This window comes from Oryzias latipes, chromosome 17 (genome assembly GCF_002234675.1).
Source record: "Oryzias latipes chromosome 17, ASM223467v1".
NCBI lineage: Eukaryota > Metazoa > Chordata > Actinopteri > Beloniformes > Adrianichthyidae > Oryzias > Oryzias latipes.
This window is the reverse complement of record NC_019875.2, coordinates 8,236,063-8,261,620: the sequence shown is the minus strand read 5'-3', so window position 1 is coordinate 8,261,620 and position 25,558 is coordinate 8,236,063. Positions and strand designations below refer to the sequence as shown.

The window sequence follows — 25,558 nt, the reverse complement described above, 5'->3', positions numbered from 1 at the left end:
AGCACATTTTAATGTGATGCTTGTAATTATTATTTAATCATTTTAAAAAACCAAAATGTTCATGAGATCCATCCTAAAGCAGGAACATGCCATCCTTTCCACAACTAATGACGTGAGGGGAAATCGGCATGATTAGGGTATGTTTAGGGTACTTGCCTTGTTTTTAGTCATCAGATTTATTTAAATTTAACTGTGTGAACCAATACGTGGCTAGTCCTTACTGTGTCTGTTTGTACTTTTCCTGGTTGATAAACAGCTTAAGCATGTAAACTTGTGTTCAAATCTAAGGTTGAACCACCATCGCCCACCAGCTCCCTGTTTACACGCTCACCTGCTAGCCTACAGCTCTTCACACCCTCAACCGAACATTACCTGTTCAAGGAAAATGGCGAGGAGTATCCAAGCTGTCCAGCCGTACAGTTCTGAGCCAGATGTCAGGTCACATGAGGAAAGCAAAGTGGTTCATGGATCTAGTCATCTACAAGAGGATGCATCAGAATGAAGCAGATGAGGGACCTCGTGGCTGTCCAGCTTGTTTTCTACGTCTTTTTCAAACTTCATTTTTCATCTGCTCCTGATTCACAACAAAGAAATACACAGAAATTTGGTTTTAAGTAGAATTTTTTTATGTATGTCTTCCATCATTAGTAAAATGCCACAAGAACGTGTTAAAAGCAACCAAAACATGACTTATTTTTCTTTTTTGGGCCTTTAAATCAGCTTGTTTGTGTCAAGACAAAGCAGCAGTTCATTGTCTTCATCAAAAAGAGGAAATTCAGAAAATGATGATTAATAACAGACCAGCAAGTAAAACAGACTAAAAACAAGTGAAAAATTTTCAGTTTTGTACAACTTGTTCTCTAAAGCCGAGACAGGGAGATCACTGTCTAATATCTAGTAGGGTCACATTGAAGGTTTTAACAGTAGACAAGGGAGTTTCTAGAGGAGGAAGAGGAGGCCATGCAGATCCTTTGCTGACTAACACTGAGGAGTGGAAGAAGATCTTCTCAGAGGTTTTTCCAGCACCCGCTGGTATTTCCTCCCCGTCAGGCCGCTCGGGTGGGGTTCTGGGGGAATGCGAGTGCCCTGCCAAGCAGCACTGCAGCTGACTCTGGGCAGCACATGGAAATACCGCCGCTGCTCCTGTCATGCCAAGCAGGAGGCGCCTGTGCTGCTCCAGAGTGAAGGCCAGTGCTCAGGTCCTGAGGATCCTCAGCTGAACTGCTTTTTACCAAAAATGATGAGTTCAGGATGCACTTTCCTTATCGGTAGTCACAAAAATCAGAGTTTACTGCAGTAAAGTAAAGTCTGTTTAAAGCAGGGGTGTCAAACTCATTTTGGTTCGGGGGCCACATTCAACCCGTCTGATCTCAAGTGGGCCGGACCAGTAGCGTAAAGGCAAAATAAAGCTTTATTCTTGTTTTTTTTTACCCAATCTGAAAACAAGCCTCAACCAACATGGTAGCCTTATCATTCTTATTACACATTCATTCACAGAAGCCAATGGATCTTAAATAAAATTAATTTCACTTTAAAAAATATTGGTTTGTTCAATTTTATACAGACTGAATATTTTAAATCTGACACTGAAGCAATCCTGATAATAAATTCAAAAGGGTCTACATAAAAAAATGAAACATCTTCCTAAAATGTAAACGTCCAAACGATGACAAAATTACACTAAATTAAACTTGCAAACATTTGTGAACATAAGAGTTTGGAGTTAACCTCCTTTCTCTCCTGAAACTTCACAAGACCGTCAATATCAGGATTCAAATCCTGTGCAGAAACACATTTACTGTCATTCAAGTGTGCAAAACACAATGAAATGTCCATTATTATTATCATTCATTATTATAAGAATCTTTTCCTGGTTGCTGCCTGAATTTTGTGGCAACACCTGCCTTCTTCCTGACCATTGATGGAGCGCCATCAGTGACCAAAATTACTTCATGTGACCAGTTCACTTCAACATCGTCCAGCGCAGTAACTAGAGAGCTGACTATTTCATCAGTTGTTGTTGTGTCCATCAATTCAAGAAACTCCACTGTAACGTCTCTTCATCACCTCTAATAAATATGCACAGCTGTACATATCTGTGATGTTGGTGCTTTCATCAATAGTGACTGAAAATACAATAAATGACTGGATTCCTTTATATGGCTGCCCATGTTTCCTCAGAGATGTTGGATCTGATCGTAATTCTTGACAGACTCATGTTTAAGGTCGACTGCTTTGTGGGAACAAGACTTCTGCAGCCTTCAGCATTTTTCAATAAGTTCACCATCAGAAAATGGTTTGGATGTTTGCTCCAACTTTTCTGCAATAAGGTAGCTAGGTGACACTGCTCCATCACTGACATCATGGCTGCAGTAAATCCACATGGTTATTTATCGGTCCAGCTAATAGTTGCTAAATCTTTTTTATTCTTAACTGCAAATGGTGAAACTTTTCTTTGTGGAGAGTCTCATAGTGGTGCTGAATGTTATGTTCTTGGAGAACCTGTTGATGACATACCAAGCATGCAGGTTTGCATTCAGCTCCGTGAACAAATAAAACGCTTTCCATTTTCCTGGAAAGCTCAGGACTTCACTTCAACTTGTTTTTTACTTTTTGACAACATTTTGGTCATTAGGGTGTCACTACTGATCATCCTTCAGTGGTGAAGCTATCAGGGAACCAAACTACTGCCTGCCCAGACGCAGAGCTGTTAGGTTTCGTTTTTGTCACATGCAGAGTTATGTTGTTTCACCTGTTAAGCTTTTCCTTTGCTCCCCCTAGTGGCGGATGTGCGCATTTCGGTTATTTCTTTAAAAAATCATAACTCGCCACAGGAATGGACTAGAAACTTGCTTTCTTTTTAAAACATCCTTATGATTTTTATTCTTCATGTGTGGGCCGGACTAAACCACCTGGCGTGGGCCGTATGTTTGACACCCCTGGTTGAAAAACTTCATTTACATTTTTACAAATTAATATAACAAAAAAACTGCAACTGAGATAAGGACAGTATATTTTTAAATTCATAAAGATTTCATAAAGATAATGATTTTTCTGAAAACAACTTCAATCAAAAAAGAAAGATAGAAAATAAAACTGAAAACATTCGAAAAGACAGAGAAGAGCATAAAAAAGTTTACAATGTAGTTTTTTACAAAGTATAATAATTCAACAATACAAATAAAACAATCTTTTTTTTTAAGCTGCTGTAGCTCCTCCTGCTGGCTTGGGTTTGTTGCCGCAAAACAAGGGTTGAAACGGCAACATTTTCATTTTGCTAATTGTTTTATGTAGAATGGCACATAAAATATCAATTATTTTTAATGTAGGTTTTGCTTTGTCATTCAAGGACATTGAGAAAATGTATTAGCTTTTCTGGCATGATAGTTTTCTGCATTTGTACATTGTCTGCTTCTAAATAATAATGATAATAATAATGGATCAGCTTTTTCTGCACTTTTCCAGAAGTTAAAAGAGCTTACAATGTATGTCCATTATTCCTTCACTCCTCATTCATTCTTGGTGATGAGCTACTGATGTAGTCACAGCTGCCCTGGGGCGACTGGCAGGGGCGTGGCTGCCAGTTTGCCCCTAATTGGCTAACGTTTGAAGATGCCTGTGAGAAATTATTAAAATTTAAATCTAAGAAAGGTTTTTTTTACTTGCAAAAATGAAATTTCTAAAATAAATAGGAGAAATCTACCCTAATAATCCGTTCATCTTCTCTACGACAGAGCCCTTAAAACTTGTACCGTGTTCAGTTAAATTTACCGTAGATACAATTCCAACAGCCCAACAACACAAGAAGAACTCAGACTAGTTATGTTTTATAACATGGTTTGATGTGACAAATTTGTCTCTCTAGGATGTAAAATCCTGGACCGTTAGGATTGGCATGGTTAAGGAGGGGCAATGCTCCCCCAAATTCCAGGACCATCCCCACCCCCCCACAACCTCCCAGTATACTCATGCTTGACCCCCCCCCCACACACACACACACACACCCTCCACCCTGTCTGCACCCCTGTCAGGGGCTGCCTAGATCCGGCCCAGGTAAAATCATCACTAATGGGACTAATGGCACTAATGGTTTGTTATTTTTGTTCAAGCTCCAAAGTAAATTCAGAGACAACAATGAGCTGGATAGCTTCATTCACTGATATTTGTCCAGAAACAGTGCTGCATCTTCCCTGAAATGTCTGTCCTGGGCTTTTTTTCATTTCATTTGGGATAAACTAGTCATATTTAAGCACCTTATACACAAGCCAGTCAGTGGATTATGCACTTGTTCCTGTTTACATGTACAGGAATTAGGATTATTCTATAGATTGTAGACAGAGAACCTTTTGAAACAGAAACATAATCCAGCACTAAGAGAATTATTGTTTATTGCCCTCATGGCGGTGTCTGTTCCCGCTCTGGATGGTCGCCTCAACCTGTTACTTTATTTATCCAGTCAGACCTAATGGTGCACACATGTTCATTTCCAAAGACGCCCTTCTGCACTGAGCGTCTCTGCCCGACCAAACTGGCTCATGTTTATTGTTGGAGGACTCCATTATGAGTCAGAAGCTGCAGAAAGTCTCAACATTGTCTTTTTTCCACCCATTTTTACCTTTTTGAAACCACAAACATTTGGGGTTTTGGGCTCCTCCCACATTTTCAGTCCATTTGAATTCAAGAGACTGTTGACGTTTTGTCAGAGTTCCAACATTGTCCATGAAGACTGAGAGAGTCAGCAAAGTTTCTTGATTTGTCTATAATTGAAATAGTTTCACTTTATGCATTATTGTCCCTTAGAACAATGATAGAACACCACATTACAGTGCTGTAAAAAATATGTTTTACCTGATTACTATTATTTTTCTAAAGTTTTACCCGGATGACCATAGTTTGTAGAAATGTGTATTTAGTATAATATGCAGTTTATTTAAAGCTAATGCAGTATTCAACAGTCTTTCTCAGAAATAAAATGCCTAAACACTCATGAATAAACACTGGAGAGTTTCCCATCAACAAACCTCCTTCCTTCACAAATTCTAAAACTCCTAATATTCATAATCTTTTCTTGGATCTTGATACATTTGTCTATATGTGAGGCTAAAATACAACCTGGTGTCATGATCAGCCTCCTGATATGATGTGACCTCCAACTTTGACACCATGGAAACAAAAAGTGCCGCAAACAAAGAAGTTGAAAAGGTTAAAGCTTTGTTCTGTGGACCCGGAGAGGGACGGAGCTGCTCCACTGCTCCTCCCTGAACCACACTGGACGTTTCCTGGTTAACGCAGCTGCTCAGTGTCCCCCGGAGATCACAGTCTGCCACTCTGCCAACAGCCAAGCCTCGCTGCTTCCCCCTCCTCTTCCTCATCCTCCTTTTATTCACTCCGTAGCTGACGGATGTAATTGAGTCAAAGAGAGGAAGCCTTTTCTTTTTTGCATGCAGAGGGATCACTGGTGTGATTGTTGCACATGGAAAGGAAGGGATTAAATGGAAGTGTTATTCTTATGTTCAGTGGTGGATGAATTGGGTCATTTGATTTGCTTTAAAATAATATCCAGCTGCACGACTGTTAAACAATGTAGTCTCCTACCTTAAATGTAAGATGTTCTTTTAGTATTTTGGGTCTCTAAAGCATCTTTTAGTGCAAGAAGAACTTCAGATGATTATATAATGCTTAAAGGATGTCAAAGTGTTTAGAAAACATTTAAGACATCTGAATCAAACTGTTCCTTTCAAGCATTTGGTCATTTTCTAGTTTGTGTTACTTTATGCATTTATAAAATGTCCAACATGTGTAAAACGGGAGTGCAAAGCTCTCTAAGAAAGATTTAAGGCAGATAAAACCAACCTGTGGTGTGAGAGGGATTTTTGTGTTTTTTTGTTGTTTTGTATGTTGTGATCCTCTGAAACACCACAACAAGAATGAGTGGCCTTCAGTGACATGAAGGAAAAGTTCATCAGTTGGAGTGTGGGCCTTCTGTTTAAGTAGCTTTTAGTAAGGTTTGATAAGACCAAGCACACACATGCGCACACACACACACACACACACACACAAACACACACACACACGTTCTTGAAAGCCAATAGTCTTAGATGGCATTAAACCTCCATTTTCATTTTGTCAAGTTTGCGGGGGAGCAAACCTGGATCACGCCTCGCTCAGTAGGTTCCACACAAGCTGAGGTCATCTCCATCCAACCTTTCCTGGGAGGAGGTGTGTTTTTGTTCTTCTTGATAAGATCCTAAACCCTTTTACTGTGGTTTCTACATTGGCCCTGAAGTCCAAATCACACCAACAATTCATTCAATCCAAAAACATTTTAAAAATCCTGAAGTCTTTGTCTCATTTAGAATAATTTATTAATACACTTTATTCACATTATTAAACAATTAATAAAAAATATGTGGTTATACTTATCAAGTTATAATAGCTCTTTTTTGTTTAGTCCTGATCTGCTCTTAGGAATTTATCTTCTTGTTACCAAAAACATTAAAAAATTGTCATTTGTTTGCAATACACCAACATTTGACTAGTTTTGAATTTTTGAAGTTTGAAGTTTTTACCACAACCTCATCAGATGTATAGTTTTAAAGAGTTTCACTTCAACATTTTTTAGGTTAAATGTTGTGCATAAAGGTTGATTGATCAAACTAGTGAAGTTGGATCTTCTTAACAGTCATCCTTTCAGTATGTGGTTGTTCTTCTGAAAACCTTTGATTTAAAAAAAATCAAACATAGAGCAAAACTGTTCAATTGTTTAAAAAGGTTTTTTTTTTGTTTACTGTTAAAGTAGCTGCAGTAGTTTGTTTTCTGGTGAAACTTGTTTTTAAGTCATCATTGCACTTACTACAAGTCAGCAGACTGTGGTGCTAAGAATACATGATAGTTTGAACTAGTTTTCTCATACACATGGTAACCTGTCACTTGGTGGACAAACACAGTGGATTTTCAAAGTGTGATGGATGAAACTTTTGTGTTCTTCGTCTTAATCTTGTTTTCTGAAAACTTACCTGAAATTACAGCTGGGCGATATGGCCAACAAAAAAAATCAAATCTCAGAATATCTTCCTGCTTTTGGTTTCTTTAACAAAAAATCAAAAATGATAGAATAATGACTATTTTATTTTAACATCTCCTTTGGAAGCCCAACCAGCCCTACTTGAAGCCTAAACTTGAAGGCATTATGTTTCCAAGTCTGTGTGTCATTGCTGCTTGTACAAATGAAAGTTTTGAGGAAAATGATGGGTATCATTAAAGGTCAGCTGGCTAAAGGCCAGTGGGACCAAAGTCATATTTGACCTATGCCCTGCATGAGCCGTCCTGCCAGAAGGGACCAGGATGTTGGGTTCCTCAGATTTGTCCCAGACTGAGTTTGTTTTTGAGATTTCTGTGTTTGTCAGAAGTGTCGCCGTCACCGTCTCAGCCCTGAAGGTAAATATGACTGACATCCAGCAGCACAGGTGAAGGTTTGGGAGTTGGTGCAGCAGGTTTACAAACCAAAGGAGATTATTTAGAGAATGTGGTTTAGAATTCTGGTTTGTTGCTGATACTCAAATGTTCCCTCACATTTTATTGAGCATCTGACATAATGAAATGTGTGACGGTAAAACCCCAGACTGTAGACTGGGTTTTCCCATGCCTCTTTTTCTATTTTTAAAGTCATTATTGGAGGCAAAGTTCATTTGGCTTTTAGATCTTGTGAAACCGACACACAATTGTCATCACTCACTCACACTAGCTCAAACACCTCAAAAAGTTGGGTTTTAGGGGCATTTCTTCAGTGCCACAGAACCGGGTGAAAAAAGCACATTCAAAGCTGAAGTGAGGTTCATTAGTGGCAGAATTATTATATAACAGTTTCTTTAAGAAAATCTGAATCATGTTAAAAATTAAAACTGGATACCAATAGTAGTTTACTCTTAAGTAGAGTTAGGTAACAAAATGTTTTTTTCGTATTCCTCTAAATTGAATGTTGTTTGCATGAAAAAGATTTTCCACATGGCAACAAACTGACCTGTTGATGTTCGTCTTCAGACATATAAAAAGGATTTTGTGTGTGTCTTCTGTAAAGAAATGATTTGTGTTATTAAAGCAACTTTCTCAGATGGGTTTTACCTCTTCTAGCGTCACAGTATCCAGATCTTTATTCTTCACAATGTGTGTAACATGGATTCACATTCTTGCTTGCTGCTGACATGAATTGTGTTTGTTGCTTCTCGTTGGAGAAGCTCAAGTATAAAAACTGAAACCCGAGGCATTGATTTGAAGGGAGCCAGTCAAGTTAAACTGAGTGTTGGTTGTCAGTCAGTTCATGGAAGCAAGTTTTTGTGGTTAAGGAGCGGAAAACGAAGAATAAACACAAATCCAGCTTTCTTCTTAGAAACAGTGCTTCCCAACTCTAATGCACACACACACACACACATATTCTGGATGTCTGCTTAAAGATCGGGTTCAGTTCATCCTCAGAATGACACGATGGCAAGTAATGTGTGAAATGAAGTATTGGATATGCATTTGTCTGGTTGTGGACAGATTTCTGGATGGCATGCAGATGCTGATCAGATTGCTGTCTGTAATGATTCCATCTGTATTATCAACTTATTGAGCAACCTTTAAAAAATATTTTGTGTAATCGTATTTTTAATCCATTAATGTTGATGTGGTTTAACTTGATTTGGTCAAATTGGTCAGACTTTTATTTAATTTTTTCAAATTCAGTTTTTAAAAACCAATTTTGTTTTAGAAAAATCAATTTTTTACATAACTTGGGGATTTAAACTGAACTAAGGTGGTGTTTTTCAAATTTCTACTTCAAACAAACTCAAAGTCTGAGTCATAAACTCAGATCTAACAGTAGAAACATTGATAATCTTTTTGCACATGGATGGATCTCTATACATTCCTTCCCGTTGAGCTGGTGCCTACAAAGCAGGATGATGTTTAGAATATGAAGCTAAAGAAAAGGGGTGATGTCTGCTAACTCAACCTCTATGAATTGGTGCATTCTTACTTGTGGATTTGGTTTGTTTAAATGCTTTTTGTGTATAGTTGAACACATATGAACTTTGGTGTTGGCCAAACAAGTAAAGCATGGTCCAGAACCAGGGCCTTGAATTAGTTTTTAAAAAACCTGGTGCAAAGGCCGACTGACCATTCATTACCAATATTGGTGGAAAAAAACAGTCAACGGTCTAAATCTGAGAGAGTATAAAGATTGGAAAAGATCTTATACATCTTTCCGTTCTGGTCAGATTTTTTCAGCAAATATTGCCTGCTGGATAATTTCAGGTGGTTTTGTGGTCTGAATCTTTTGTTGCCTCCGCGAAGTCAGATTTATCAGCATTCTCACCTCTTCTGTAGAAACAACCCTAATGAAACAGGGCCTCCTGGTAACCATTAAAAAGCTATAACATTTACAGGGCCTTCAGCATCCCTACAATGCACGGGCCTATCGGTGCACAGCTAATCACAGAGCTGCCAAAACCTGTTTCTCATCAATTCGACACATGACACTGAGCCGTAATGTTCTTCTGGAAAAACTGACCCTATGACCCAAATCCTCGTCCACCGACCGCTCCGCTTCAATCTTGAGGCATTCAGCTTGTCGAGGGGGACTTTCCCAAACATGTGGGTCAGCTTTCCAAAGCTTGTGAGAAAGCGTTTTCCTGGGAAGGCTGCCCTCCCTGTGGATGGTCGGCTCTGCTGCAGAATGACTTCATTATCACCGTTATCCTCCGTCTCACTCATCTCCAAGACAATGAGTATTGAGGAATTCTTGCTAATGAGACACAACAGTTATGAGTTTGTGGTTTTAGTTTCCAGATAAACACCAGAACAAGAGGGAACAATTTGATGAGGATATATTCAACATCAATTAAAGTTAGATATGTTGTACATGTCAGCTATAACGTACTTCATCTTCACTCTGTCACATAGATGAGACTTTTTTTTAATTCAATTATTTTTTGATGGAGTCGCCTTTGATGATGCTTCTCTGATCTGCTGCAGAACGTCCGTGGAAGAACCCTTCATGATGGTCTTACTCTAGGTCTATTAATGTCATTCTTCTGATTATTTTGGATCAATCTGGTCTGATATCAATTTTTAAACAGGCTGGTCCCTTTTGTTGGCAGTTACTGTCATAGCAACCAAGTAACCACATGAGACACAAGCTGCACATCCCGAGAGGTGAAGGCTGCATACGTGAGTGTGTGTATGTGTGTCTGTGTGTGTTTAGTCTTTCTCTCGCTTCACCGTGAAGTCGACCAACAAATAAATGTATTTGTTTTGCTGATGTTGCTGAGTGGCTAGTTTAGGCAAGCAGACTGAACCAAGTGAGGCGAGAGGGGGTGGAGCTGCTGTTTACATTATCACACACTCCTCCACACACACAAACACACACACACACACACAGTGGCGGGCACCTCTCCTTCAGACTAAAGATGGAAAGCTCACTGTGAAGTTACTCTGAGCTGCTCTGTGGTCTGTGGTAACAACAAAGGCAGCAGCTGAATGTCAGCAGACACCTTCAGCCTCTCGTCTGCGCAGAGAAGGTCGAGCTGCTCCTCTTTGAAACTAATAAGCTGCTTGTCTTTGAGTGTGTGTGTTAATTGAGTGTGTGTGTGTGTGCTGCCTATGGGGAATAAGCCAGCAGTGCTTTTGCCCACTGGACCTCAGACGACTGTGACTGCTTAGCCGATGTTTTCCTCCTGCTGACTGTTATGCTCGGTGAGTTAAAAGGCGCTTTCTGTGTATCTGCTGTGTAATCAAATGACCCTAATTGGAGAAATTGTTCCGTTTTGTTTAGTTTGTGTGTTTGTTTCCCTTTTTGAAAACGGTAGAAGTACAAATTGCAGCTTTGGAAACCCTTAAATGGACTTGAGGCCATCCCTGGTGCTTTTGTGTTGTCAACAGTAAGAATGCCTTTAGCTTGTGGGCATGATGTCATTGTGTTTCTGACACCTGTGCATTATGCTGTGTAGCTGTTTTTGGATAAACAAAGGATTGTGTTGATGTCATCATGTGGAGGCTAGATTCCAAAATCTCCTAACTCTAGTTAAACTAAGTTCCTTCCACCTAGAGAAAGTTAGCTTGAGTTGGATTCTGACCTGAATTGTTGATGAACTGCAGCAGAAAATTAAGTAAAGGATTCTCAGCTTCATTGTGGTATGTTGTTTGCTTGTTTACATGTATGGTTGGAGATTATAGCTGTTGGTTTGATTCACAGAGACTTGGAGAAAATATTACCAAACTACAAAATTTCGAAACCTTTTTTTCAGCCGAAAAGTAATTTACTTTTTATTGATGTCGTTGTTGTTTTATATCACTTTATGCAGATGATACAGTCTTTGCATCATTTAACCAGAGTTCATACAAGCAAGCCGTACTGATATTTGGTTTGGAACAACATTAAAAGGCTGCACGGTGGCACAGTGGTTAGCGCTCTTTCCTCACCGCAAGAAGGCCCCTGGTTCAAGTCCCGACTGGGGGACCTGAAACAGAACATCAATGGGGGACCTTTCTGTGTGGAGGTTGCATGTTCTCTCCGTGCATGTGTGGGTTCTCTCCGGGGTCTCCAGGTTCCTCCCACCGTCCAAAAACATGCTTCATAGGTTAATTGGCAACTCTAAATTGCCCATAGGTGAGAATGTGAGAGTGAATGGGTGTGTGATTGTGGACATTCTACCCTGCGACAGACTGGCGACCTGTCCAGGATGTCCCCTGCCTTCACCCACAAGTGGCTGGGATAGGCTCCAACAGCCCCGTGACCCCGAAAGGGACAAAATGGAAGAAGATGACGGAATGAGGAATGAATGAATGAATGAACACCACTAAAAGAAAATGTATTTGAGAAACTACTTTTTTTAATAGTGTCAGAATAAAAAAATATATAATTTGAGCTTTTTGCCCTATAGGTGACATTTAACCATTTTAGTTTCTTTAAACATGGTTGTTATTAATAATATTAATAATTTTCAAAGTTAACACCAAATATATCACCAGGGAACATTCAGATTATCTGTAATAAGAAATCCACCTCACAGTAAAAGTGTTGCAGCTCTGCGTTAAATTGAATTAAGAATGCAAAATCAAATGTCACTTTACCATCAGAGAGTGAGGAAGTGGCAAACCTCCACAACTGTTCAAATATGTAAACCTAGAAAAAAAGTGCACTTTTTTTTTGAGTATTATAGGTTTTTTAAGAATAATTCTGTCCTCGAATGAAAAATGGTATCGTTTTAAACTTTTCAAAGCTAGAAAAGCCCATGTACAGCCTTCTGTAATCCAATGATGGAAGGTGTCATTTGTTGAGTTTTTGTTGAATATCCACTAACCTTTACAGCTGGCTTTGAAGTCACGTCATTTAGCTGGAAAACTCAAGTTTTTTTATTTAACTTTACTTGAGCAAAAACCTTTTCAAGAAGTTCAGAATATCTAGTCAAATTTAGAATAAAGTAAAATTAAGCTCATCTAATTGACTTGTGTCCTAAAAACTGCATAAAGTGGCATCCTGTATAAAAAGCTTTAATCGTTGTGTGTGTTTTTACATGCACAATAATTTGATTTAATTTTTTTATTTAAAAGTAGAATTCTTAACGAATTGACGAATTGAACTTTGATTCTAATTTGTAAACCTTATAGAATCAGATAAGCAACCTTTTTAGGACAAAAGTCAATATTTTATTCCAAACGACAAAATGACATTTGTGCATTTAGCCAGCTGATGTTTTTGCTTCAGTGTATTTTCTGCCAGTTTTTATTCTGGACTAAATCCCTTGTGTTTCTGTACAGTAATGAACCTCTTGCACTAATGATGCCACATGTTGCTGACATTTTCATTTGCTGGCTTGTTGTGGTGCGACTGAACATTAAGCGTGACGGGTACTTTCCACGCAGACCCCTTGATGTCCCAGCAATGCTTTTATTGGGCCTGAAGTCAGTGAGGTTAGCCTTGATTTTCCAGACGAGCATAAATTCTTTAAAAGTGTGCGTAAATCCTGCTTTTACGCTTGCTGAAGGCAGAATGAGGAAAGAGAGTTGCATGTTCATCTGTGAGGTTTTTCGACAGCCCTAAAGGGAAATGTTCCTCCAACACCTGTGGCTGTGGGAACCCTGTTGGTCTATGTGGTTACAGATGTTTCTGTGTGCGTTTTGGAGGGTAGGCAACAAAAAAGACATCAAAAAGCCTCTTTCAGGAATAAAAAAGTAGAAAGAAGGTCTGTGCTTGAAGGAAATGCCTGCATCAGCTGTCAGGAGTGTAAGGAAAGCGAGCTCTTCTAGAGCTTCATCCTCTGTTTGTGGCTGTTTGCACTCGCGTGGACGTGAGCTTTAGTGCCGACTCAGCTTGTGGTTACAGTCAACACCTGCTGCTTCCAGCTACACACGCTTAAAACGCTCACAGGATCCTGTGAGTGTGCGAGTTAATTCCAGGGGGAGTCCTTGGGCGTTCCCTCCCTGCTAATGAACCAAAGACGGTGTTTGTGGGCATTTGGTGTCGGGGGGAAATTAAACCGGAAAAAGTGGAATCTAAAAGTGTAGATATGTGGTGCTGTAGCTTCATACAAGCATCATGTTGTTTCTGTTACATCTTTACCTCAAATAGTGTTTGACTAATTGTTGATCCGCAGTGATACTGAATGCCAAATTTTCAGTTGTGTATTTATTCAAACAGATTTTGGCTGTTTTAACTTTTTTCTAAAAATGACTGCACATAGGAAGACCTACAATTTCAAATGTTTTACAATAAAAAAAAACTGTTTTCTCACTGGAATGACTTTTAAAACAAACGCAAAATAGGTTTTGGTCTGTAAATAAAATTGTTTTGACATTTTTGTTACTTATTGTCCTTATTTCCCTCTCTGTTATCCAACACAGTTCCTTTCTCATTCAATATTTTAGATTGAGATGGAAACTGTCATTTATATACCTGCTGATTCTTTAACGTAGTCTAATTTGGGTTATTGTTGTAGATTCATTTAAATAAAGCTGTCCTCCTCATGTTTTAATACTGATCAGCCAGCTTTTACTTCAGACTTAGTCATTAGCACCTGTACGGAGGATTTACCCATGCTGGTGGTGCAGGTTTTTGGGCTGTCTGTACTCACTGTAGACAGATGCAGCCACATCTTAAAGCCCCACTCCAGTTATTGTTTAATCTATTGTAAAAGCATTCCCATTGGTGTTTTGATTAGATTTAAGCAGTTTTGAGCCTAAATCAAAAATCCTTTGTCATTTAAAAAAATATATTTTCTGCAAAGGGGCAGGAGTTTATTAGAAATACGCCCCTGAGTTGTGGGTGGGGAAATAACGCTCTGCTGATATCCCATGATCCCTTTGCTTACACTCTCTCCTGTTAGCTTACAGCCCCTAAAAAACCCCCTGCTAACATTGCTGGTGCAACAAAAACGGCCAGCAATATTGGAATTATCCAGTCGTACGGTTTTGAGCCAGCTCAGACGAAAATGGAGACGTTAATGGACCTATTTGTCTGCAATTGGATTCATACTTTTTGGATTTTTAAAACTGAGAACCAACTTTTTTCTTGACTTCTTGTGGGACAGCAGAGGAGAAAGAAAGCCATCCTGTGAGGTTAGATATTAAAAAAAAAAAACTCTTCCTTGTTTTCCTTACCACCTTTTTTGTATTTGCTGTTTTTTCTCTCCTGGAGACTTTCAAATGAACTTTTTAAACCCCTAGACTCTCCAGGTTCTTTTTTTCTTTAGTCTGTTCTCGTTTATTTCATAATATCCCATTTTCCCCCTTCAGCCTGCTCTCCATGCCGGACCTGAATCAACCTGTAAATGGCATAGACGGTGTATATCACTGGACATACTGAACGCTCCCCCGAATAGGAAGTACCTGCTAGCTCTAAGAAGCCAAACTCCCATTGACTTCTATTAAGAGATAAACAGCTTTTTCAGTCATTCTAGTTGTCAGAATATCCATTTTTGCTCCGATACCTTTTTCTCTTGACATCTTATTGCTAATTCTAATTTTTTTTTTCATGATATTTTTTCTTTATTACAAGTTATTCAAGTTATACACTGACCAATTAGAACCCCCTACGTCAAAGCATGTGGTGGCTGCTGGCCCCCACCCCAAACGTTTGATTGACAGATTCTCCAGAGGTCCTTTCATTGGAAAGGGTGTGGACTTCCAACAAGCTTACTCATGATTGGTGAGAGTGGTTGCCATAGAAAAGTTGACTCTGACCAATCACTGTCCACTGGCTCTCAATGGCGGCACCGGTATCATGGAAAAATGGGGACTGAATTGGCTTCATTTTGCTGGAGCTGGAGGTAAGGCCTTTTTTATGGGTGACGTCCCCTGCTTTGTCCAATGAAATGTACTGTCTGTGGTAAATGGTCATGGAGGGCTCAGATCACCGTTTGTGCTCGCTGCTGCCTCCTCACACATTCTTCCTCCACAGGAAGGTGATTGAGCAGCCAGAAATGTTCCTAGTGAAGTTACAGCTTAACCAAAACTCATTCTAACTTCTGCCCTTCTCTTCTGACTGCTTTATCAAGGAGGGACAGCTGGCTGTTCTGCTTTCACTCAGATGCTTGCAGACCCTTTTCTGTGTTGTTGGAGTGGACTTGTGTCCATCCGATAAAGCCTCTCTGAACAACTCTGACGGGTTCTGCTGGGTAGTTGGATCTAATTTTACACAAACCTCTTCCCTTAAAAGTTGTTTGGAACCAACAGGATGTTTGTATTTTTTTTAACTCGTAGCTCTCAAGCCCGATGTCGGCCGGACGTAGGATTGGCAATAATTCATGGTCAGCTTATAGATATGTTATACAGCAGCAGCATCTGTTTCTCTATGGCACTTTATGACAACAGGATTATAAGAAAAGCTGCAATAATTGATCTCCTGCTGGAGCTGATCTTGAATAGCTTTCCTTATCTTTAACAGTTCTGATTTTTTTATTATTTAAGTTAAATCTGCTGGAATTTTCCATTTTCTGGGCAGTCTCAAAGTGTGTCAGGGTTACTGCAGATTATGCTTGATAAAAGATTTGATCTGCAAAATCTCAACAAAGTCGTTGAAGGTTCGTCCCATTAAAATAAAAGGATGGTAGACACGTTTCCCACAGAAAGTAGATGACAAATATATCTTGTAGTTGACATCAAAGCTGTGGAAAGAAACTTACTGGCCTAGTGGAAGAGCGTCCCCACTGAGAATGGAATGTTGTGGGTTCAAACCCATGGTCGAGTCATACCAAAGACTAAAAATGTGACCCTATGCCTCCCTGCTTGACACTTAGCAAAAAGAACTTGGGTTGGGGGCTAAGACGGCGGTTTCTGCAGCTCCCCATTTCTCCAGGGGATGGGTCAAATGCAGAAAATAATTTTAAACTCCTAGGTGTGTGACAACTAATGGGACTTTAACTTTAAAGGCACTGAACTCTATGTACCAGCATCCCTTCGATCCTGAGTGTAATTCAGTTCTGCTGAGCATATCATTATTACCACATCAGTGTCTTTCTAACTTAAATGTTGACTTTTTTGTGTGCAACCAGAGAACTGAGAGAAATCTGGGTTACACTGTGGCAGACTGTTCTTACCCTCAAAGATGGCTAGATTAGAAAAAACCTCATTCTTCCCTGTGAATTGTAAGCATGAGTGACTCAGCTGTGTAAAGTGGTTTTACAAACAAACAGGGTGAACCAGCAGCAAATGTTCACAGCAAAGCAGTGAAGGTTTTGGGGAACATTTTCTACCTTGAATTTTAGGCTGTTTCATGCGGAGACTGACTTCTGGACTTTATCATCTCCCAGCTTTCCATGTATTTCTTGATAAAGTACATTGTGTAGATCTTTGCTTCTACCACTTTTGTGGAGTAAAATGGAATGAAATCTCTTCAAAAGGAAAAAAATAGTTTTGGGTGGTACATTAAGACCCACTGACTGTATACAGTGTGTTCTAAATTATAATGCAAAATATATTTAAATATATAGCTTGGTACTTGATATCATAGCTAAAAGTCTTTGTTTTTCAATTAGACTAATGAATAATATTGTGTCTCCGGTCTCTTTGAGGACCCCCTTGAAAACGATATGACACATCTCAAGGGGCTTATCCTCCAAACAAATAAATTGAAATTTGGATCTCAGACACCTGTGATAATTAGTTTGTCAGGTGAGTTCACTTAAAGGAAAAACTACTAAAATAAGCTATGGGCATAGAAAGAGAATAAAACTAACCCTATTGAGAACCTTTCGAGCATCCTCAAGCAAAATATCGATAAGGATGGGAGGCCGTTCACATCCAAACAGCAGTTCTGGAAGGTTATTCTCACATCTTTCAAAGAAATTCAAGCAGAAACTCTCCAAAAACTCAATTTCAAAGGAAGCAGGAATTCTAAAACTGCTACAAACTAAGGGTTCTTATGTTCAACTTGACCTTTTAAGATGTCTTTGATTTTAATAACTTTTGATTTCAGTAAATATCACCTCCTAATGCAGTAAATTCAGCAAATAACTATTTTCAGTTCTTTAGAATCTTTCATTTGTTGTTGAACTCTGTTGTGTGTAATAACAGAACAGTACATTTGAAGGTTTTTGGTCAGTAACATTCAATATACACTCTAATGGTTAGTGACTTGAAAATTATGCTAACTGTCATTTGTGTTAAGTATTTAAAACAATCAAAGACGGTAAAGAGACTTGGTGGTGGAATGAGGAAGTACAGGAATGCGTCCAGAGGAAGAGGTTGGCTAAAAAGAAGTGGGATGTAGAAAGGACTGAGGAAGGTAGACAGGAGTACAAGGAAGCGCAGCGTAGAGTGAAGAGAGAGGTGGCAAAGGCCAAACAGAAAGCTTACGATGAGCTATATGACAGGTTAGACACAAAGGAAGGAGAGAAGGACTTGTACAGGCTAGCCAGACAGAGAGACAGAGATGGGAAGGACGTGCAACAGATAAGGGTGATTAAGGACAGAGATGGAAAGGTGCTAACAACCCAGGAGAGTGTACAGAAAAGATGGAAGGAGTATTTTGAGGAGCTGATGAACGTGGAAAATGACAGGGAAAGAAGGGAGGAAGATGTGGTTGTTGTGGAGCAGGAAGTAGCAGAGATTGGAAAGGATGAGGTTAGGAAGGCTCTGAAAAGGATGAAGAGCGGAAAGGCCGTTGGTCCTGATGACGTTCCTGTGGAGGTATGGAAGTGCTTAGGAGAGGCAGCAGTGGAATTTCTAACAAGGTTGTTCAATAGGATTTTAGAGAGTGAGAAGATGCCTGAGGAATGGAGGAGAAGCGTTCTGGTTCCGATCTTTAAGAACAAGGGTGACACGCAGAACTGCAGCAACTATAGAGGAATAAAGTTGATGAGCCACACAATGAAGCTGTGGGAAAGAGTAGTGGAAGCCAGGCTTAGGAAGAAGGTGGAGATCTGTGAGCAGCAGTATGGTTTCATGCCCCGTAAGAGCACCACTGATGCCATTTTTGCTTTGAGAATGTTGATGGAAAAGTACAGAGAAGGTCAGAAGGAGCTGCATTGTGTGTTCGTAGATTTAGAGAAGGCGTATGACAGGGTGCCGAGGGAGGAGCTGTGGTACTGTATGAGGTCGTCTGGAGTGGCAGAGAAGTATGTCAGAGTAGTTCAGGACATGTATGAGAGAAGTATGACGGTGGTGAGATGTGCTGTAGGTCAGACAGAGGAGTTCAAGGTGGAGGTGGGACTACACCAAGGATCAGCTTTGAGTCCTTTTTTGTTTGCTATGCTGATGGACAGGCTGACAGATGAGGTAAGACAGGAATCTCCCTGGACAATGATGTTTGCGGATGACATTGTAATTTGCAGTGAGAGTAGAGAGCAGGTGGAGGAACAGCTAGAGAGGTGGAGGTTTGCTCTGGAAAGAAGAGGCATGAAGGTCAGTCGTAGTAAGACAGAATACATGTGTCTGAACGAGAGGGATCAAGGTAGAAGCGTTAGGTTACAGGGGGCTGAGGTGAAGAAGGTGCAGGAGTTTAAGTACTTGGGGTCAACAGTTCAGTGTGATGGGGAGTGTGGAAAAGAGGTGAAGAGGCGAGTGCAGGCAGGTTGGAGCGGTTGGAGGAAAGTGTCAGGAGTGTTGTGTGACAGAAGAGTGCCAGCAAGACTCAAAGGAAAGGTGTACAAGACAGTGGTGAGACCAGCTCTGCTCTATGGGTTAGAGACGGTAGCAGTGAGACAGAGACAAGAGGCTGAGATGGAGGTAGCGGAGATGAAGATGTTGAGGTTCTCCTTAGGAGTGACCAGGTTAGACAGGATAAGGAACGAATACATCAGAGGGACGGCTCATGTTGCCTGTGTTAGCGACAAAGTCAGAGAAGCCAGACTGAGATGGTTTGGACATGTTCAGAGGAGGGATAGTGGATATATTGGTAGAAGGATGTTGGAGATGGAGCTGCCTGGCAGGAGGGCAAGAGGACGGCCAAAGAGGAGATACATGGATGTCTTAACAGAGGACATGAAGTTGGCTAATGTTAGGGTAGAAGATGTCCATGATAGAGTGAGGTGGAAAAGGATGATTCGCTGTGTCGACCCCTGATGGGAAAAGCCGAAAGAGAAAGAAGATTTAAAACAATCAAAGAAAAATATAATTTGAGTATTAATTTAGAATGCACTGTATGAGAACTGGACGGAGTGACCCCTCCCTCCTCATGCTCCTAACAGGGAGAACCCGCTGGATCCAACAAGACAAAATCCCATAGACTTTTATAGAGAAATAAACAGTTTTACTCAGACATTATGTTTGTCAGAATAACCGTTCTTGCTCTAGTACCTTTTTCTTAACATGCTCTAATTTGTTCTCATTTTTTTTTTATATTCTTTTCTGTGATGCAAGTTACTCAAGTTACAAATTGACCAATCAGATGCCTCAATCAAAATGTGGTGCCTGCTGGACATCACGTCTAACGTTTGACATATTCTCCTGAGTCTGCTTTCAAGTGGTAGGGGGGTGAACTTCCAACAAGCTCACACATTATTGGCAAGAATGGATGCCATAGAAACAGTGACTCAGACCGTTATGGACCAATAACTACTTACTGACGTTGTCTGGGTCCAACATAGGGGCATCTGTATCACCTAAATGGGGAATTATTTGACTTTATTTTGTTGGAGCTGAAATTAAACTATTTTCTATGGATGACAGTCAGAGGTAAGATCTGATGGTTGTTTTGCCAATTATTTAGGGGGTTTTCCTCTAATTTAAAGAGATGTGCTTGATTGATGAAAATATCTGATGATGATATTGTTCAGTTCTGTTGGTGGTTCTTGTCATTGACTGACTCTGTGAACACAGATCTGTTGGAGGATCTGACTTCATCTAACAGACATGCTGTTGAATCAGGTACCTGAGCTTCAACCTCTGCTGGACATAAGCAAGCAGACAAAGTCAGACCCCCACCCTTGTATTTTCCTCCTTTTCTCAGCATTTCTGAGGCTTTTTTAGTCTCACCAGTTTCTGACTGTTCTCTGATTCCCCCACCCGAGTTGTTAACTGCTGCCATATGCCTCACCTTCATGCTGCCAGATGATTTTTGCAATCATCCACATTTAGCGACACATTTGTCTCTTTTTCAAAAGGATTTATTAAAGTTGGTAAGCGTGTGGAGTTTTTTCCTTTTAAATCTGATACAAGTTTAGTGCTTTTTAAGTCTGTTTAATTCTTCACCAACTCCTTAAGACAGGACTCACTTTGCCTGATAATGTTTGATTGTGTTGACATTTTTTTGTCTAAACTAATAAATTAAAATATTAGTCACAATTGAATTGTTTTTGTTTGCCTCCTGCTCAAACTAGGGTTGATCTATTCATGATATGCAGACATCTGGTAGAGTATTTATGTAAATACTAGGCTTAAAATATATAGCACTGATCATAATAAGAACAAATTTAATGTCCCATCATTGAGAGGGCTACAACATCGGATCAACCACGTGATCCAACCCAATTCCCAATCACGTGACTGGATCAGTACCTCCCTAGTACCAATATTTGAGGTTATTATGATCCAACCTGCTTAGTTAATATAAAATATTACACAAAATCTAGCATAGATGTTAGCATTAGCATCTAGTCAACAAATTTCAGATTTTCAAGTCACTCTGATGATGTATTTTTTCAGATATAACACTTGTCTGAAAACTTTTATCAAATATTTAAAAAAAAATTTCAGTTAGTTAAAGATGCAACAAGTGAAAGTACAGTCATTTCCACCTCACTTCTTGCTAGAAACTAAATCAGCACCAAGCAGGAAAAAGTCATGTTCCAAATAAACACAGATAACATTTCCTCTCAAGACTTGAAGGTCCATTCAATTTACCTCAACTCAACCCTAATATTACAGTTAAAAAAAAGCCTTTTAAAGCAATTGACCAAGGAAGTCTTTTTTCCATTTCAGCTTTCTACTTTCCAGCAGTCCAGTAAAATCCAGCCTGGGTTTTGGTAGTTGGTAACTAAAATGAAAGGCCAGCACCCAAAAGACCTGATTAGACAAAGCTGATAAAAACTAGAAGGGGTGAGCTCGGCATCTGGAGGTTTTTATTGCTCCACGATATTTTGTATTTCCTGCAGTGGGAGACCAATCATCCTACTGTTTTTAATTTTTTTTATTCTTACTGCTGAGGTGAGAACAACCACTACCCCCCATCTATTATTACTCTGTTCTCAGTAGCAACTGTTTGCTTTGCCTGTTGACTGTAGGAGGTCTCTTTTTAAAAAGTGATCAGCTAGAAGCTCTGAAACTCAGCGCTACCAGAAGTAAAATGATAAGAGGCGTTTATTTGGAGGGTCTTCCTTTACGGTGCTAATGAACTGGATTCAAAATGGCCGACATATTGATATCTTGTACAGGTCATCCTGCTCATGGTTAAAGCAGAACTCTATCGAGGAGGTGTAGTGGCTGAAATGTTGACATTGGCCGATAGGGATGATTGTCTTTAATGATTTATTCACCGACCTGGTGCAGAGATGACTTGACACACTTAATGCAGTTATCTCTACTCCTGCAGCGAGTACAGTTGAATAAAATCTTAAAGAACTTGAAGTTGTCCACTTTTTTTATCACGTTATGCAGTTAGGTTGTGGATTTTGAGAATTTTCAACACTTTATGGATCTTAAAATCTTTCAAAAATTTGGCAAATTTCTTTACAGTGACATTTTTCTTAGATCACTTTCTTAGTGCTGTAAAGACTATTTCCCAAAATGTTATTTTCTTTCGTTTTCTGCCTTCAGCAGAAATTGTAGTTCCTTTATTAAACAGATAATCTTTATAAGAAGTCGAGTGGTTTTGAGCCCATTTCATAACTTAATTTCTTTTTCCCCAAAGCCTATGTTTCTCCTTGATAACCTAATCTAGAAAAGCGGCAGACTCTTTACGGCTGTAACTCCCCCAGAGGCCAAAACTTGATTTCTAACTGTGCTATTGGATCCAAACCTGCTTTGTGCAGCATGGAAATCTGCTTATGACACCTCCGCTGGCTTGATTTTTCACTCAGCAGATTTTCCACACAGATCAGTCAGCGAGTTGTTCGATAGTTTACTGCACTGAGATAGTAAATGAAATGGGCGAATGCTTGTCTGAATCTCCTTGTTTGCACGCTTAGATACGGTGTGCGACGTTAGGTCACATTGAGTGAGCAGAATAACTAAACATAATGTGAAGGGTCAATGTGTCTATTTTTATGTTGGTGTCTCAGATTGCAGCTGTCTAGTATATTTACATATTAGTGCAGCCTCCTTCTTTTCCCTATTTGATGGATTAAAGTTATTTTAGTCAAAATAATCCACATGGAAACACTTTCATCAGCCCAGATACATTTTAAGCAGAATCCTGTGAGTTTATGAATCTAGATTTTGCTTTGTAAGCCTCAAGTATGCTTTGATTGATGCTGGAATTGTGCTTTTTGATGTGAAAGAGTGAATTGGAGAGTAAATTCATCTTTCTCTTGCAGGTGATATCACACAAAAAGGCTATGAAAAGAAGCGATCCATGCTAATTGGAGCCTACCTCCCTCAAGTACCAGGTACTTTTTCTTGCCTTTTGTTTTCTGCGTTTGATTTCATCTCCAATAATTCATTTTCCTGCAGATTTTTTGATAATATGATGATAAATGTATAGTTTGATTACTTGATACATATTTATTTTCTAATGTGAGTAGAGTGAAACCCCCCACCACAGAATGGTTAAAAGCTTTTGGGTATATATTTAGCACTGGCTTTCAGGAAGTCTGACTATTGGAGAACACATTAATCTAGTGTGCATAAAAACACACAGTCACTCACGTAATGCACACTGACTGTTAGGAAGTGCAGTAAGGAAGAAACTATCTAAACTGTTTGGTATTCAATTCCAAGCAATGCTTGGGTTGGTTTCCCTGTGCAGCGTTCATTCTCCTTTTCAGCTGTCCACGCCCTTCCCCAGTCAAGTTTCTATCACTTAGCGGAACCTTGCAGGGACCCGCATTGATTTCCTGGAGGTTTATGTGAGTGTGCACCTCCCTGTTTCCGTCCTCCTTTCTTCCACAAAGACGAGCGTGGGTTTGAGTTAAAGGCAGTCCTGAAAGATGTTCTCAGAGCATTCTTAAGCTTCATTCTTAGTCGACCTAAAAACACACACTCGTGAACACACAAATACAGACAATGCCGCTCTTCTTCTGGTCCCCCTCTCACACACTCTATGCACAATACTCCCCATTTTTCGTCAGACTCACACAAGTGTCTTTTTTTCTTAACCGTTACGTGTGTCCGTAGTAAAACCTGCTAATCCACGCTTCTCAGAAACACAGTAGAAAACGATTTTTATTTTTTTTGGCAAAAGCATTACCACTTGACAACAACACTAATTTCCCACCAAAGCAAAAATATACACTTTCTTCCTGCAAATCTGGATTGCTCATGGAAAAGAGAAAGGACAGTTGTTATTTTGCTGCTTTTCATCATAACCCTGATCTAGTGCCTGCTTACTTCAAACTTTAAACTTTATTTGCATGGCGCCTTTCATTCCGGTTAAAAACCCAAGGTTTTTAACCGCAAATAAAAGCAAATAAAATAGTCATAAAAGATGACAATCATTTGAAACCAAAAACACAGGACAATCACACACAGATTACTCCCTCCACGTACCCAGTTCCCCCAATATAACCCTCAAATTAAGAAACTGCAGCTTAAAGAAACAGTCTGGCTCGGTACTGCTGTGCAGAAATGATATAATGGGGATCCGTTTATTCCAAGATTCCACTCGACCCCGGGGGTCATTGCCACAGCATCCTCCCCACATAGCAGCTCAGGGCCCACTCTACGGCTATTAGACTGAAGAGCAGGACCCCAGCCGGCGTACTGAGAATGAGCACCGCAGCAACAGCACCCCCTACAGGCGGAGCTGGTGGAGCCCCAAGAACAATGGATCCCCAAAAGGAAGCACTGGAGTAAAAAACATCAGTATATAAATAATAATTAGATTTAAAACAAAAATAGGATAAAATAAGATATAACAATAAGAATAATAAAAAGCGTTTAAAAACTTTAACAGGTAGTGGGTTTTTCCCTTCAGTTTAAATTTTATGTTACCTCAAAAAAAAATTCTTTCTGAACAGTGATGTGTTATTTATTTATTTTTTTACCGATTTTGCGTTAGCAACTGTAGTTTTTGAACATACATATATAGTCACAGCATACTTGATACATTTTATTGAAAAAAGGCCTCTATTGTAATTATGTTCATAAGTTCATTTCTAACTAACTGAACACAGAAATATACCCAATTTCATCAATATTCGCAAACTGTCACAATCACTAGCGACGGTTTGCCACGTGTAAGTAAGGCAAGCACATGCTTTATTTATCAATTGTCCGCTCACACCAAACGCATCAGATTCTGTTTTTTTTGCGCCTTTGTTCTTAACATGCCTCAAAGTCGCTGCTGGACATTTGTCCAAAATTGTGTAAATAAACCAGTTGCCCTTTAGCGGTTGTTTCCCACACTGAATTTATCAGTATTTGCTGCTGACAGCAGTGCCGGAGAAGAGGTGCCGTCCAGACATGGAAGAGAATCTGATCGATTTCCTCATAAACGTTATGATGTTTTTCTTATTTGCATCGAGACATTATAATTATTGTTTTTAGTTTTTCCCTCCTTGCGGGACAGCAAGTCATCAAACTGGGTCACAGAAAGACAGAAGAACAGCTAAATACACCGTCATTGAGATACAGCTCCTCCAGTATAGAAGATAACAATCAAGTAGGAAAAAAAGACTGAATGACCTCATGAACCAAGAGATGGAGAGGTGACTATTTATGCTTTTGTAGAGCTCTTGAAAAAAATAAAAAATAAACGTAATTTTTCAACATCATCCATATATTCCTTCCATTATAAACAAGATACACAGTAATCAGGCTAAAAACCTCAGATAGGAGCTTCTCCATATGCAATGGGAGTGTCTAGTTTATGAAAACATTTTTGAACAAGCATTGAGCATAAAAATTTGACGTGCGTCAAAAGAGGGAGCGGGTGTGAACTTAACCCATGAATCACATCCGGTATGAATGCAGCATTATGCCGGGC

At 39.5% G+C, this 25,558-nt stretch overlaps 1 protein-coding gene across 5 annotated transcripts in view; it reads left to right on the top strand.

Annotated features, from left to right (window-relative positions):
• dip2c (disco interacting protein 2 homolog C) overlaps window positions 1-25,558 on the top strand; it is a 201,298-nt gene that overhangs the window by 79,701 nt on the left and 96,039 nt on the right. For 4 of the 5 annotated variants that reach the window (XM_020711272.2, XM_020711269.2, XM_020711268.2 and 1 more), the window contains exon 2: window positions 22,950-23,021. In XM_020711272.2, coding sequence (XP_020566931.1) covers window positions 22,950-23,021 — 72 coding nt within the window. Of the gene's footprint in view, window positions 1-10,633; window positions 10,735-22,949; window positions 23,022-25,558 lie in introns of those variants that run through there. The other variant, XM_020711271.2, reaches the window with a different exon arrangement.